The sequence below is a fragment of the Lutra lutra genome, chromosome 6 (genome assembly GCF_902655055.1).
Source record: "Lutra lutra chromosome 6, mLutLut1.2, whole genome shotgun sequence".
NCBI lineage: Eukaryota > Metazoa > Chordata > Mammalia > Carnivora > Mustelidae > Lutra > Lutra lutra.
This window is the reverse complement of record NC_062283.1, coordinates 119904621-119919778: the sequence shown is the minus strand read 5'-3', so window position 1 is coordinate 119919778 and position 15158 is coordinate 119904621. Positions and strand designations below refer to the sequence as shown.

Genomic DNA, 15158 nt, shown 5'->3' with positions numbered 1-15158 from the left:
CTGGGTGTGAACGAGATACCCACTTCGACCTCACTTGAGCAAAAGTCTTTTTCTGGATCCGGAGCGAAGAACACCCAGCTATCCCTACGCCTTGCTCACCTCAGCCTCCCGTTTCCTTTCCCCGTGAGGGCCCGCCTTCCAGCCGAACTCACCAATTAAAGCTACACACACAGGGAGACTGGGCGTGGGGAGAAGCGGGTCGCAAGACCCAGTCCTCGGGAGGCTGACTCTCGCGAGAACCCGCGGAGCGCCGGCGGTTCCCGCCGAGACCATGCGAGCGGATCTCCAGGGGCGGGCTGCGCCGTGGCCCCGCCCTTCCTGAGAGCGGGCGCGCGGTGGCGGGAATTTCGCCTGTTTCTGATTTAGACCTCACCAGCGTCGGGGTTGTAGACCCGGCAGCTGGGGGCGGATCTCGGGGCCCGAAAGTGTGAGCAGGTACGCTGTGCTTCAATCGAGGGGCGTCCGAGTGCGCAGGACTCCGGCTTCCTTCGCCCTGTGCCCGGCCCGGGCTGGTCGCCGCCGAGTGGAGACCTGGCGGAACTTGCCTCCGGTCTGGGAGAAGTGAAGATTGGCGCCGGGCGGTCCCTGATCCCCATCCGGAGTGCGCAAGGGAACTTTCCCACCGCACGGCTGGGAAACTGGCTCGGTACGTTTCGGTGACGCAGCTGGCGGCGCAGGTCGAGGAGGGGTCGGGAGCTGAAGCTGGATCTGTCCTGCAAACATTTCTTTCCTTTTCACGCTGTCCCGGCTGCAGAATCCGACCTAGGTGGCAGATGTGAAGTTCCTGCCACAGCCAGTCGGGGGTGCATTCTCAGTTCTGACAGCCTGGATATCGGGGTGTCGATGTGGGGAGAGTTTTTGAGAAACTGGGTCCTCGGGCTTCTTTGTGCTGGAGGGACCTTTTGAGAACTTTCTGAGATCACCGCCAATGTCTTTGCCTGCCCCACCTTTTGGAATCTAATCACAGTATCTTTGGAGTCTTGAATGATAATTATGAGTTCCAAACATTTCAGGACAGAAAGTAAATAATGGATAACTGTTCTGCTGCGCCGATGTTCCTGACCGACAGCTTGGAACTGGAGCTGGGGACAGAATGGTGCAAACCCCCTTGCTTTTCTTGTGGTTTTGACAACAGAGGAGGAAATCATTTTTCTGGAGAGTCCTACCTTTCCAGCGGAGCCCTTAAGCGGTAGGTTAAAAATATCTGAGACTGTGTTTTTCCCTTATCAAATTTTCCATCAATTTGTTAGGAATTTATTCAGTTATGATTTCAGTCAACTAAACTTCGATGTTCAAGCCATGTTTTTGCAAATCGGCTTAGGCTGTTTGTAACATAGGTGCAGGCTATCAGTTCTGTTATCGTTTCCCTGGTTAGAGCATACCTGAAAGATTTTTGGATATTGAAGAGAACTTCTTGAAACCGGATGTTTTCTTATCTCACAGCTACTTTAGTTTTGGGGTAGGAAGCTGGCTACTAATTTCCCCTTTTACTTAAAGTGAATTCTGAACTAACTGGGCTCTTCGAAATGGTATATCCTTCTAAAACATGAAATAATAATCAGGAGCTTCTCAGTAATTCTTAAGTTAGACATAGACATTGTTTTGTTGCCCCAGTTCCTTTGATTCTGTGTATCTATACACAGAAGTCAGTCTTAATTTTGTTTAACTTTTTGAATAAATTCACCAGATTGTGTAAGTTCACAGGAATGTTACTCTTTAAAATTCTTACCTTGGGCAGATGTACCCAAATCGCTGTAAAACTGCAGTTGTTGAAATATTTTGGGAATACCTGCTGAGGCAATTTCAGTCAGAAAGGAAGCTATTTTTGTTGATTTTATAGTTGTACCTTGTTTGAGACCGTAAAAGAGGTTATTCAGTTTGATTATGCTCCAGACATGGCTCAGAGTAACTTTTAGCTGTTTTAAAAATTAAATGTCCCCTCAAAGGATGAAATTCTTCAACTGAAGACCATAGGCAAAAAAAAAAAAAATATGTTCCCTAGACTTACTTTTTGAGGTTTTCCCCTAAGTTACATTTTTTTCTTTAGTTATGCTTTTTTATCACTATATGTGGCTGAATTTTTTATACAATCTAAATGTAGTAATTCCTGAATATGTAAGGTACCAAGGTATATCATAATTTTATGATATCATTGTTGACATGTCACATGCCATACGGATTTATATAATGACAAAAAAGATATGCTATAGTTGGGATTTAGCATACTTTTTATGAGATTAAATCAGAGCTTTCATTTCAGATTAATTTTGAATCTTGACCCTTTACCAACTAATTTTGAAGAAGATACAGTGGAAATATTTGGCATTCAGTGGGTTACTGAAACAGCGTTAGTGAATTCATCTAGAGTACTCTTTCATTTATTCAGGTATGTTTTGTTTTGTTTTTAACCGCCTTTGAGCATAGATGTTATTCAGTTGTGTAAGTTGGTTTGCCAGGTGGTTTCTAATACCAGTATCACAAAAGCATGGGTGGAGTTGTTCATGTTGCTCCCTTGATTATCTTATCAGTAACAACAATCACATAGTAATGTTTGATGGAGCAGTGATTTTAATGAGTTGTTTTTAAGTGAGTCTTCATTTTTTTTTTTTAAAGATTTTATTTATTTATTTGACAGACAGAGATCACAAGTAGGCAGAGAGGCAGACAGAGAGAGAGAGGAAGAGAAGCAGGCCTCCTGCTGAGCAGAGAGCCTGATGCGGGGCTCGATCCCAGGACCCTGGGATCATGACCTGAGCCGAAAGCAGAGGCTTTAACCCACTGAGCCACCCAGGCGCCCCAGTCTTCATTTTTCTTTACACATTTTATTGTTAACATCATGTACTGAAGACAAATATTTAAGGCTTTGAACCATATTATAATTTTGGAAGAAAACTAAAATACTACTTTTGTTGCTGAATTGTCATAGTCTTTCACTGATGTCTAGAGAATGAACTCAGACTTTACAAATACATCTTTCAGACTGTAGATTAATGTGAGTAATTAATATGATCAGTTTGGACATTAAAAAATTTTAGTGAAATTTTCCAAACTTACGCAAATGTAGAGAGAGTTCTATAATGAACCTTCACATGCTCTCCCTCAGTAGCAATAAATAAGGTTTAACACATTTTCTTCATCTGTCCCTTTCCCTCTTTTTTTTAGTTTAAGTATTTATAGCAGATTCCAGGCATCATGTTACTCTCATCCTTAAGTATTTCAGTAAGCATTTCTTAAAAATATGAACTTTTAAAAAAACAAACAGTATCTCATTATCACAATTAACATTCGTTATCATTTAACAAAATAATTCCTTATCATTTAAAACACAGTCCGTCTTTAGATTTTACATGATTTTGAACTGGAATCAGTTGTTGAAAGCAAATTATTATTTAAAAATACATTAAGAATATGTATGTAGTACATTTAAATGGAAATGTGGAGCAATTCTTCCTCCCACCCTCATCCCTTGAGGCCTTGTGAAGAGACAGTGTATCTGAGCCTTGTTATATGTTTTACTGGGAGAACAGGTTGACTGAGTGATTCTTTGTAAACCTGAACATAACAGAGTGAGTTGAGTCTTTATTCAGGACATAGGTGAAGTTGAAAGGCAATTAGGAAGAAAGACAAGAGATTACTTTCAAGTATTAAGAGGGGCACATCATAAATATAGCTTTCCTTGATAACTCTAGTCTAAATCTGTTTTTTTTCTGAATTCCTATAGTATAATATTCTGATACAATTTAACATTTTGTTATGTAACTGTTAACGTAGGATTTTTATGTAAGTATCTTAAACTTTTTGAGTGTACATAAACAATCTCATTGATAGCAAAATCTATAATTATAATTATATGTACATATATGCAGCTTTTAATAGATATTTTGGAAGGGCAAACAAAAGCATGCTTTATCTTTCCTCAGTCTTCACTATCTTAAGTTGACCCTGTAATAAATATCCACAAAGTATTTTAAACATCATTCACAAATGAGAGGCTCTGCACATACTAAAGCTGTGTAATACATTTGGAAACATCCCTATAATTATTACATGCTTTAAACTTTTCCAAAATTAACTCTCACCTTACGTTTTTTATATTAGGCAGCAACTATACAACTTGGAAACCTTATTACAGGCTAACTGTGATTTTGGTAAGTTTTAAGTGTTTTTAATGGCAAAAAAGAATTGAATTGCACATCTATTTTTGATGCATAGTTAGGATATAATAACGTGGAGGAAGAAGCATTAGGTTAGAAGCTCAGGATAGTGTTTTGTGTTCAGAAAAAATGTGACATTTAAATTTTTTGTAGCTGTGATTTGTAGTATTTTTCTAAGTCTGTGATAAAATTGATTTAGGGCTAAACATTTCTAAAGTGAATTAGCAACTTGCTTTAAGGGGTGGGGAGTGGGGCCTCATGCTGTCCTGGTCTTCTTTGGTTTGTTTTTAACATTTAATGGGTTTTTCATTGAGGGTGGGATTGGTATAGTTAAGGTAGGAAAGGGAATTGAAGGCAGTGCTTTAGTGCGGGCTTGCTACTTCTCCTTTCTGGCAACTGTGCTACAGTGTAGTAATTAGAATCATGGCACTGTAGCCAGCCTGGGTTTCAACCTAGCTAACTGTTGGTCTTACACCAGGTAATGGTTCCCACCTCATTGAGTTCTTGTGAGGATAAATGATATAATGCGTGTTAAGTGCTCAGGCTAATATCTGTTAGTAGTGGTGCCCAGCAACTAAAGATCACCTGGAACACACCTTTGGTCAATGAAAGGTTGAGTAGCTTATTGACACAAGAAGGAAATACACATCATGAGAAACAGTTGGGGCTCCTCAGAGAGTAGGGAGGGGCTTGTGATAGGGTTTATACTTGTGCTGGTGATTTGGAGAGAGTTTAAGGGGACTAGGACTTTATTTTGGATTGGATGCTATTAAGAAGCAGGGACAATGTAATGAACTGAATATGTTAATTTTTGTCTAGGAGGTAGGACCAAGAAAGATAGGCTAGGGAGGGTTCTAATTAGTAAAGAAGTAATAGTCATGTTAGGTGCAAGAGGAAAATATTTTGTTTTTGTATTTTGTTAGTTTTTCATGGTCACATGATCACAGAGAGATTTTGTTTTTGTCTTGTTTCACCATAATCACAGAGTGGCCTCATCTGATTACTTTTGACATTTTATGAAAATCTTAATTTCAGTGGAGAACATCATGACCTAGTTGTTAGCTATTGACTGGAAGGGCTGTTTTGTTTTCTCAGTATGTGCTCAGTAAATGTTGAGTATTATTTATCACCTGCGGCCCTGTTTCATGCCAGGTACTGTGTAAAGTCACAATGGATCGAAGTGGGAGAATCTGCTGAGGAGTTTGTAGTTGGTAGGACATACAGACACACAAGCATAGGACAGCTTGGTATACGAAGAGTGCAGTAATTGCAGAGTGTATAAGCTGCTATGGGAGCCCGGGGCTTCATCTGTTTAGGTGCCCATGACTCAGTGATGCCAGATCTTGGTCTACAAGGAAAAAGTAAGTAGGTGAAAGTTTTGGGGATTAGGAGAGTTCTGTGTAGAAACAACTGTATAGTCAAAATCATTTAGGTGTATTAAAACCTAAGTTCAGGGAGCAGGAAGTGGTAATTATGTATGGTTGGATCAGAATGTGTGATAGAGTGATGAGTTTGGAAGGGATGAAATCACAAATGAATTTCTGCTTGTATGGCTCACAAATTTTTTTTGTCACTGCCCACTGATTATTTAAACTTTGATAACAGTCTGTTTTGGCTTCAGGGAAGATATCCACTCTACACTGCAAAGCAGACAATATTAGACAACAGTGCGTGACATTTCTTCATTATGTTAAAGTTTTCATCTTTAGGTAAGATGTCAAATGGGTATTTTGATTACTGTGTGAACTTCTGAGTGCGTGTTCATCCAGACTCTGGTTATTTATCGCATATGTCTTTTTTTAGGTATCTGAAAGTACAAAATGCTGATAGGCCTGTTCCTGTCCATCCCTATGAAACTTTGGAGGCACAACTTCCTTCTATGTTGCTTGATGAACTTCATGGATTACTCTTGTATATTGGACATCTATCTGAACTTCCCAGTATTAATCTAGGAGCATTTGTAAATCAAAACCAAATTAAGGTTTGAATTATTTAATTTAATTTTTAAATCATCAGGTTTCTCCCTTTGTGCAAGGAATTCCCTCGAGAATGAGGGAAACCAGTCAAGAGTGCAGCTCTGGAACCAGACTGAGTTGAAATTCTGGCTCCTGTTCTAATTATGTGCCATTGGGCAAGCAGTACCTCTTACCTCAGTCTCCTCATGTGTATAATTGGTGTGCTTCCTAGAGTTATTAGGAAAATTAGATAAATTAATTAAATAAAGTACCTAGACTATAATAGGCTGAAGTAGTGATAGCTTTTCTTGATTCCAATTTATAATGCACAGTTTTCAAAGCAAAATAACCTTTATTTAAAAAATTGGTGTCATTTTTCCCATTGATGAAGGTTTGGGCAAATCCTAGTATCTATTGCAGTAAAATTCAGGATCACCTTATAAAAGTTACACTTTCAAAATCTAGCATTATGCCTATTCTTACTTTTGAGAGCTTTTTTGGAGTATGATTAACATTGTTTTGACTATGCTCCTTTTTTCTACCTGTGAAATCATTCCTACTGAAGTTTGCTTTTTAAAAATTTGTACTGATAGCATGACCCAGCTTATAGATATAGTTAACAAATGCTCCATAAGAAAATGTGAGCTTATGTGAATGGCAAATTATAATTCCCCATGGGATTCCCTGAACTGTCAACTTCTTTCATCTAATTTGACTTACACCAATTTGAATAACATTCAGTTTTTAGGCATGTGTCTTTGCCAAAGTGTAAGGTATGAATAAATGTTTATATATTTTTCTGAAGTTTAACAACAACAAAAAAATGCACTCTTTTTATCAGGGACCAATATATGTAATACTAAAAATAATGGGTCCTAACTGAATTTGCAGGTTAATATCTCTAATCCATAGAAAGCAAATAGGTAATTGCCTTTAATCAATGCAATAAATATTTGTGGATAGATTATGGAAGAGGGATATTTTTCCTTCATTTTGGTCTCTATAAATCAGACTGGTTTTATTTTCTGGATATTCATCAAATGCTTAAAATAAAAATTAATAATTTATCTGCAGTGGAAATAAAGACTACAAAGGTTCTCAAACTAGGTTTTGCTTTTCATAGGTTTTTTAATTAAGCAAACTCGAAAAGAGGTTATTTGAAGATCAGAAGGCTGAATTTTTAAAGCATATACACAAAAAAATCATACACTGAAATCCTATTTTCTGAAACAACAGAAAAAAATTTAAAAAGTATCTTTCAAGACGTAATATGTTTCTTGCGTTTTACCTATCTTATTTATGAAAAACATTGATGGTATTTTCAGTTAAGCATCTGTCTTATTTTTAAGGAAATTTTTTTATTAGAGATATTTGTTGGGTATTATGTATGACAGATATTTTCATCAATTTTTTTAGCAATTAAGGTGACCTGCTATGGAGATGGTTTAAGTTTTGTATATAGTTATATTTGTCAGATTTTTCTTGTCTATCATCTCTGTGCGGTTAAAAATATACTTGTTTTTTACGTTTATCTTTCTAATTCATCTCTTTTAAAATATGCCCTGAGGTGGGAAATCTAACTTCAGTTTCTTGCAAATGAATAGGATAATAACCAGTTTTTTATTGAATGGCCCATGTATTCCCACTGACTGGACATAACCGTGTTTATTTCTCTCTTGCCAGTTTTTGTTGTTTATTATCTATTTCTGAGCCAATACTGTTTTTTCTAGTGTAGCATTTTATTTTGCTTGCATATTTGGTAAGACAAGTCCCCTGTCTCTCATTCTTCCTTGTTCTCTTAATAGAGTGTGTATATCATTCTTATTTATTTTTGAGGTGATACTAAATGTTGGCTAGTGGAAGGTTATTGACAACGCTACTACACAGCACAGTATTAAGAGCATTGGCTTTTGAGTCAGAATTAGATTTGAATCTTTTTTTTTTTTTTAAAGATTTTATTTATTTATTTGACAGAGAGATCACAAGCAGGCAGAGAGGCAGGCAGAGAGAGAGGAGGAAGCAGGCTCCCTGCCGAGCAGAGAGCCCGTTGCGGGGCTCGATCCCAGGACTCTGAGATCATGACCTGAGCCGAAGGCAGCGGCTTAACCCACTGAGCCACCCAGGCGCCCCTAGATTTGAATCTTAATACATGAGTTGGAACATAAATTTCTTCACTGCTTTTAACTTCAATTTCTTAATTGGCATCTCAGTAGTGTCTAAATGATAGTCTAAAGTTCTCCTGTTAAAGTATTTTATAGGAGTTCCTGGGTACTCACTACATTTAAAAACATATTTGCTAATTAAAGTCTAAAACAAGATTATGAAAATAAGTGGTTAAAAAAGTTCTTTTACTGCCTTGCAGCTGTAGTAAAATCAGAGGTTGGTTGGAAAGGGCCTTTACGGGGCACTTGGGTGGCTCCGTTGGTTAAGCCTCTGCCTTCAGCTCAGGTCATGGTCTCATGGTCCTGGGATCGAGCCCTACATCCGTCTGTCTGCTCAGCAGGGAGCCTGCTCCCCCTGCCCCCCCCCCCCCCCGCCTGCTGCTCTGCCTACTTGTGATCTCTGTCAAATAAATAAAATCTTAAAAAAAAAAAAAAAGGGGACTTTACTATACAAGTCTATTCAGCAGCTCCAAGGTGGGTCTGTCCTAAATCATCAGATGAAAATATGCTTTCAAAGATCTCCAGTGAAAGATTCCTCTAATGGACAAGACCAAGGTTTTCCCTGAGCTTTTAAATAGTGGATAAAGTTAATTGGTTCTTTATCCTTGTGCTTATGGAGGAGTGTCATAGCATGCTGTAAAATACCTACTAAAATACTATGAATACATAGTACTAAAATACTATGAATTCTCAATCACAGTTGATAATGTCATTCACAGCTTTTTCCACCATCATGGCATTTATTACATCTCCACTTAGATATCCATTGGATGGTGCTAGAAATTCTTCACATGCTTGGTGAAAAATTGAGTAAGTTTATGGATTTCTGATTTGTCTTTTTAAAATCTAAACCCTTAATTGCTTTTAAACAATTACAGGTCATCATTGCTTTCTGGGTTTTTTAATTTTTATTTTATACCAAATAGTAACCCAAGTAGAAAGTCAAGGTCTTATTCCTTTTTTTTAAGAGAATGATTTGGTCCATTTATCTTTCCATACTTCTTAGTGTGTGTGTGTGTGCACGCACGTGTGTATAAAAGTATATACATATATATATATACACACACATGAGTAGGATTTTTGTCTTTGTTTCTAATTAACCAGAAATGGTAGTGTTCTGTGTAGTGTTTTATTCAGTAGTTTTTTAGAGATCTCTTCATGACCATACATATAGTCGTACTTCATTCATTTAAGGGCTGTATGTTATGACTCCATCATAATTTATTTAACCAGGCCTATTTTTTAAATATTTCAGTTCTTTTCATTTTTTTGATACTACAAGTAATGCTTCATGGAACATTTTTGTGTATATATACATCTTTGAATACGTGTACAAGTTATTCTGTAGAGTAGATTCTTAGAATTGGAGGAGCATATTCAGGTTTAATATCATAAATACTGCTTAGTTGCTGTACAGAGTTTCCCCAGTTTGTATCCACTGCGAGCGTGCCTTTGCCTCAGTCTCTTGCCAGTAGTGGATATTATCAATTATATTTATTTTTTGCCAAATAATACATGAAAAATAATATTGAATCTCTATTTTGCAATATTCTGTGTACCAATGAAGTTGAACATTTTTATGTAATTTTACTGTTTTTTATAGTTGCTTTGTTACTTGTTCATTATCTTTTGCTAATGTTTCTGTTTTTTAAAAAAATTAGTAGTTTATATATATTATGTGTAGTACTTTTTTTATTTCACATATTGCCTATTTATTTCTTGGTCTCACTCTTTGGCATCTTTTGAGTCCATTATCAACTTAGTAATATTTTGTAAATATTACTTATTTGTAAATTATATAAATTACTTAGATTATAAAGACATCCATTATCTCAATACCTAATTTTCAGTAAACTAATAAAAAAATAACATGTATGTATATATATGTGTGCATGTATATACTTACATATATACATGCACACAAATATATAAAGAAGTCTACAAATACATAATTTCTTCTCTCACACGGAGTTTGTATTTCAGATAATATTTTCTTGAAGCAATACTCTAAGGTGTACTTAATCTGATTAATAGGTACACATTTTAGTATCTATTACCTTGGTGTGCTCAGTTCACACCACAGAACAATCATATGTGATTAGTTTATCAGCATTTGTTCGAAAAATGTTTTAAAGCCACTACTGGTCAGAAATATTGATCAAGATTTTCTAGAATTTCCCCGCTTTTATTTTTTTTTCTTAAGTGATGTTACATTGTTACTTTTTAAAAATGGCCACATTAAGAAAAGAGAAGTCTGTTAAGTGGCACTTGAGAAAATTGAAAATTACCTTTTTTAGGTAATGTATATCAGTGATCATATAGAAAGGAATTGTCCTCAAATTTAACTCTTTATTTCTAAAGAAATTTGTTTTTAACTGTATATGTTGTAGTTTTGTTGTAAATCAATTTAAAAGCATACAGTTCCTTTCCTCCTTCTGAATTAGTAAAATCTACTGTAGTTTTAAATAGAACATATTTTATTACATTTTTAGAACAAGTCGTATACGGTCATCAGTTTATGAATCTGGCAGGTGACAATTTAACCAACATCAGCCTCTTTGAAGACCATTGTGAAAATCTCCTTTGTGATTTAATAAGCCTGTCACTGAATAGGTATGACAAGGTAATGTTTGAAGAGTTTATTTGTATTACTACATCTGAAACTAACAATGTACTATATGTTGGCTAATTGAATCTAAATTTTTAAAAAAGTTTGCTTGTATTTTTGATACTTAATGGCAATAGTCCGTAATATGTGTGGTTTATAAGAATTTAATCTGATTGGTTTACTTGTTAATTTTTCTAATTTTATATTTATTATTGTTTGGGAGTTGAATGAGAAAAGAATTTGATTTAACCATTTAAAACAGGCTCAAATTAATTATTCAGAGGCAGTTTTTTTATTTTTAAAAATAGCTTTTTCCATCTTGTCTAAAATAAGTAGAAACAGGATGTTTATGATAATGACTAGAATTATAACTTCTATGCAAATAGGATAGTCCAGTCCTTTAGTAATATATATATTGTTACATAATACAATAAGTGAGTATTTAACTAAAATTAATTGACAAGTTTAAAGGGAAATTTTGTTTTTCAAAAAAGGTCTAGAATCATGGGGGAAATTACATGTTCTTAATAAATTGTGTTTAATAGAGTGTTTAATGCAGACAGTGATTTAAAGGTGCTACAGTACCTACTCATTTTCTAGCAGTGGAAATTTGTAGATTATCAGTTATTTCAAATTGTTAGCATAAACCTTACAGGAAATAAGGATTTATAATTTTTTGAAATTTAGATTGTGTTTTATGTATTATCAAAATCTTTTAAATCTGGTCTGTATAATTTTATAATTAATGTAATTAGTGAATTATCCAGATACGATTTAGGTAACAGTTACCTTTTGCTTTGTATTATGTTAGAAGCCTGAATGTAGTATATGTGAAATAGTAATTACATAATGAATTTCTGAAGTCTAGCTGTACTTGCAAATATAGTGCATATGCCTTGCATTATTTAGGGTCATTGAGGATATATTTGTTAAAAAAAATGCTTAACCTAAAATTGCTTAACTTTATAAATCCCTAATAATTGTATTTATTCTAACTTCTAAAAACTTTTTAGTCTGCTTTGCAGGGGATTAAAATTTGTTTTCTAATCTTTTTATTAGAAGTTTTTCTATTGTGGCTGATAGAATAGATCAGGGTTAGGAAATCATTGCACTGAGGCCAAATCTAACACATTGGTGGTGGCTTTTGTAAATAAAGTTTTACTGGAACATAACCCATTTTTTTTTTTTTTTAAATCTATTGTCTTATGGCTGAAGTTGTACAACAATGGCAGAGTTGAGGAGTTGTGACAGACTGTGTCCCAATAAAGCCTCAAATATTTGCTATCTAGCCCTTTACAGAAAAAGTTTGCTTAACGCTGATGATTAAAGCAAAGGTTTTTGTTTTGCTTTGTTTTAGGATTTTATTGACTGATTTTAGAGAGAGAGCACACTCTAGCGGTGGGGAGGGGCAGAGGGTGAGGGACAAGAAGACTCCATGTGAGCGTGGACCCTGACCTGGGGTTCCATTTCAGAAGACAAATCATGACCTACACTAAAACCAAGAGTCAGAGGCTTAACCAACTCAGCTACCCAGCCCCTCTAAAGCAAAGGTTTTTTAAAAGGTAGAAAATAAAATTCATCCTATACTTTTGGTTTTAAAATGGGAATTTAAGAGTACCTGGGTGGCTCAGTCAGTTGGGCATCTGACTCTTGATCTCTGCCTAGGTCTTGATCTCAGGGTCATGAGTTTGAGCCATTGTTGGGCTCCATATGGGACTCCATGCTGGGTGTGGAACTTACTTTAAAAAAAAAAAAAAAAGTAAAATGAGAATTTATTTTAAATTTAATGGAATAGCACATTTTTTTGTAAACAGTTTATATAATTAAACATCAGTTTTAAGTCATCTAAATTCTTCTTTTAAAACCTTTGGAGAGAGATATATAGCATGTAAAAATCCTGTAGAACTCATTTTGGTTCTTCTCTGTAGGTTAGGCCTTCTGAAGCATTAGCAAGTCACCACTGCCCATGTTCCTGCATTAAAGAATTATGGGTTCTACTCATTCATCTTCTAGAACACAGAAGTAAATGGTCTCTTTCAGAAGTAAGTTGTAAAATTGATGTGTTAACTACTGTTCCAAATTCATATTGAATATTTTTAATGGTTTTCACCAAGAAAAATGTAACAAATTTCCTTATATAAGACAGCCACCACCACCACCAGCACTGAGTACCAAACCTATACTACATTTTTAACCCTAAAGTGGCAATATGAAACTTCTAGAAGTATAGGATTTGACTCTTATTTTCTCAAGTTTTCTATTAAGAATCTTTTAAGCTAAAATAATTCACACTGTCTAGTAATCCAGGAAATAATTTAGTCAAGAAATGTGGCAGATTTAGTTTTGGGGAGAAATAAAATAGGTTTTTATTCATGAATTTTATGGCATTATTTTAAGAAAGGAGGAAGAAAAGCACAAAGAGGAACAAGAGAAATTTTCTTGCACCTCATTTTGAGCCAAGTCTTCAGAATGGGGCTTCAGTTTATTTCAGTTGTTGTGGGTTGGTAGAAAAAGATAAATATTCATAGGCGGAAGTAAGTACAAATAATTAATTATAAAATGATACAACAGTTTATGATATATGAAAAAGTCCTTTGATTTTTCATGAGTTTTATAATTTCCCAGTTTTCCACAATTTGGGGTTTGGGTGGTGCTGTCTCTTTTTAATAATAATCGTATTTTTGTGGATTTACAAGTTCTATATTTTCAGTTATTATTTTAGCAGTGAACTTACTTAAGTATAAATTTAACATGTGCTTATCGTTAAGAAAAAAAATTTTTTCCTCACATTTTGGTTTGTCAGTGGAGTTTAGCTTCCTTTGGTGAGATTTCAACATTAGAGTCTCAGGATTTTATCCTTTGATCATTTGCCAGGATGTTTTGTCTCATTGACATGGTAAATATCAATTTTTCCATTTCCTGCAAAGTTTATCATTATTTAAGAATTTTATATTTCTTTATAATTGTTCTTATTTTACCAATTTCAGACTTGAACATAAACAACGTATAGTTAATGTAGGCATGTTCATACTTTTTGCTGTTAGTCTTTCTCTAGATTTCAAGTAGGAGGGTAGGCATAATTTTTAAATATATTCTAAAAATTTGCATAGTAATATGTATTGTTTAACCTAAATGATTTATATGCTATTCATTTGATGTAGTAACCAGACTTACTTGTCTTAAAATAATGAAAATCTGAGGTCATTTTATTTTTTTTAATACAAGTAAAATAACTGATATTATTCACAGACTTTGATGGCTATTTTATTTTTAAATTCAACATAGAATTTTCCATGATTGACAGTAAGACATTTTGACCTTCCTGCTGAAAAAAATCTAATCATGCTGGGTATCGAATAATAAGCATTTACATGGGTGAGTGAGCTTGTAGAAAGTGAGAAGTCTTGAGGCCAAGTACTAAATGTGGGTGGGAACTCAGGTCAACTGAACACTGAAACGGCTCCATAACCTTATAAGCAGTTGCTAAATTGTATAAACTTGAACATTAGTTTTCATACCTTACTCGGTAAAAGAATAGAAGACAGAGGTCAGAGTTAACCCAAGTTGGTAGCCTACTGATATACTAACTAGCCATAAATCTGGCCCCCCAAAAGGATGAACTAGAAACTCAACTAATCTGTAAGCAAAATCGCCTTTCACTGTGATGCTTTGCAGTTTAAAATTGCTTCAGTATATTTGTTTTCGTAAGCCAGCCCTCATACAGCTTTATAGCCTGAGTTGCTGTTGCCCAGATTGTACTGAAAATCTCAAGCCAGTGACTTTTTTTCTTTTTTTAAGATTTTATTTATTTATTTGACAGACAGAGATCACAAGTAGGCAGAGAGGCAGGCAGAGAGAGAGGAGGAAGCAGGCTCCCTGCTGAGCAGAGAGCCTGATGCGGGGCTCGATCCCAGGACCCTGGGATCATGACCTGAGCCGAAGGCAGAGGCTTTAACCCACTGAGCCACCCAGGTGCCCATCAAGCCAATGACTTGTAAGCAGTCACAATGGGTGGTTATTTAAACCTATATCTCCTCTAGTAACTCCCCCAAAATATAGAATGGCAAGAACTAATAAAACTATACACACAAATACAAACTGCTGATAGCATAACTACAAGATAGGAATGATAAAAGAGTTAACAGTAAAAAACCACCACCAAAGCTCTACCATAAAACTTTCTGGCAAGCAAGGGCAGCCTGAGAAAAAATTGCCCAGAAGAAAGAAGGGGGCTAGCAATAGTCCTCAGATTGGTCTAAAACCATTGCCAGATTGTGAA

At 35.5% G+C, this 15158-nt stretch overlaps 1 protein-coding gene across 2 annotated transcripts in view; it reads left to right on the top strand.

Annotated features, from left to right (window-relative positions):
* Positions 1-316: 316 nt before the first annotated feature.
* The window catches only part of MMS22L (MMS22 like, DNA repair protein), a 131039-nt gene continuing 116197 nt past the window's right edge, over positions 317-15158 (top strand). Inside the window, exons 1-9 of one of the 2 annotated variants that reach the window (XM_047733260.1) lie at positions 317-646; positions 1014-1189; positions 2261-2386; positions 4099-4148; positions 5776-5863; positions 5958-6135; positions 8991-9081; positions 10764-10894; positions 12808-12921. In XM_047733260.1, the coding sequence (XP_047589216.1) occupies positions 1029-1189; positions 2261-2386; positions 4099-4148; positions 5776-5863; positions 5958-6135; positions 8991-9081; positions 10764-10894; positions 12808-12921 (939 nt within the window). In that variant the 5' untranslated portion in view covers positions 317-646; positions 1014-1028. Of the gene's footprint in view, positions 647-1013; positions 1190-2260; positions 2387-4098; positions 4149-5759; positions 5864-5957; positions 6136-8990; positions 9082-10763; positions 10895-12807; positions 12922-15158 lie in introns of those variants that run through there. The other variant, XM_047733261.1, reaches the window with a different exon arrangement.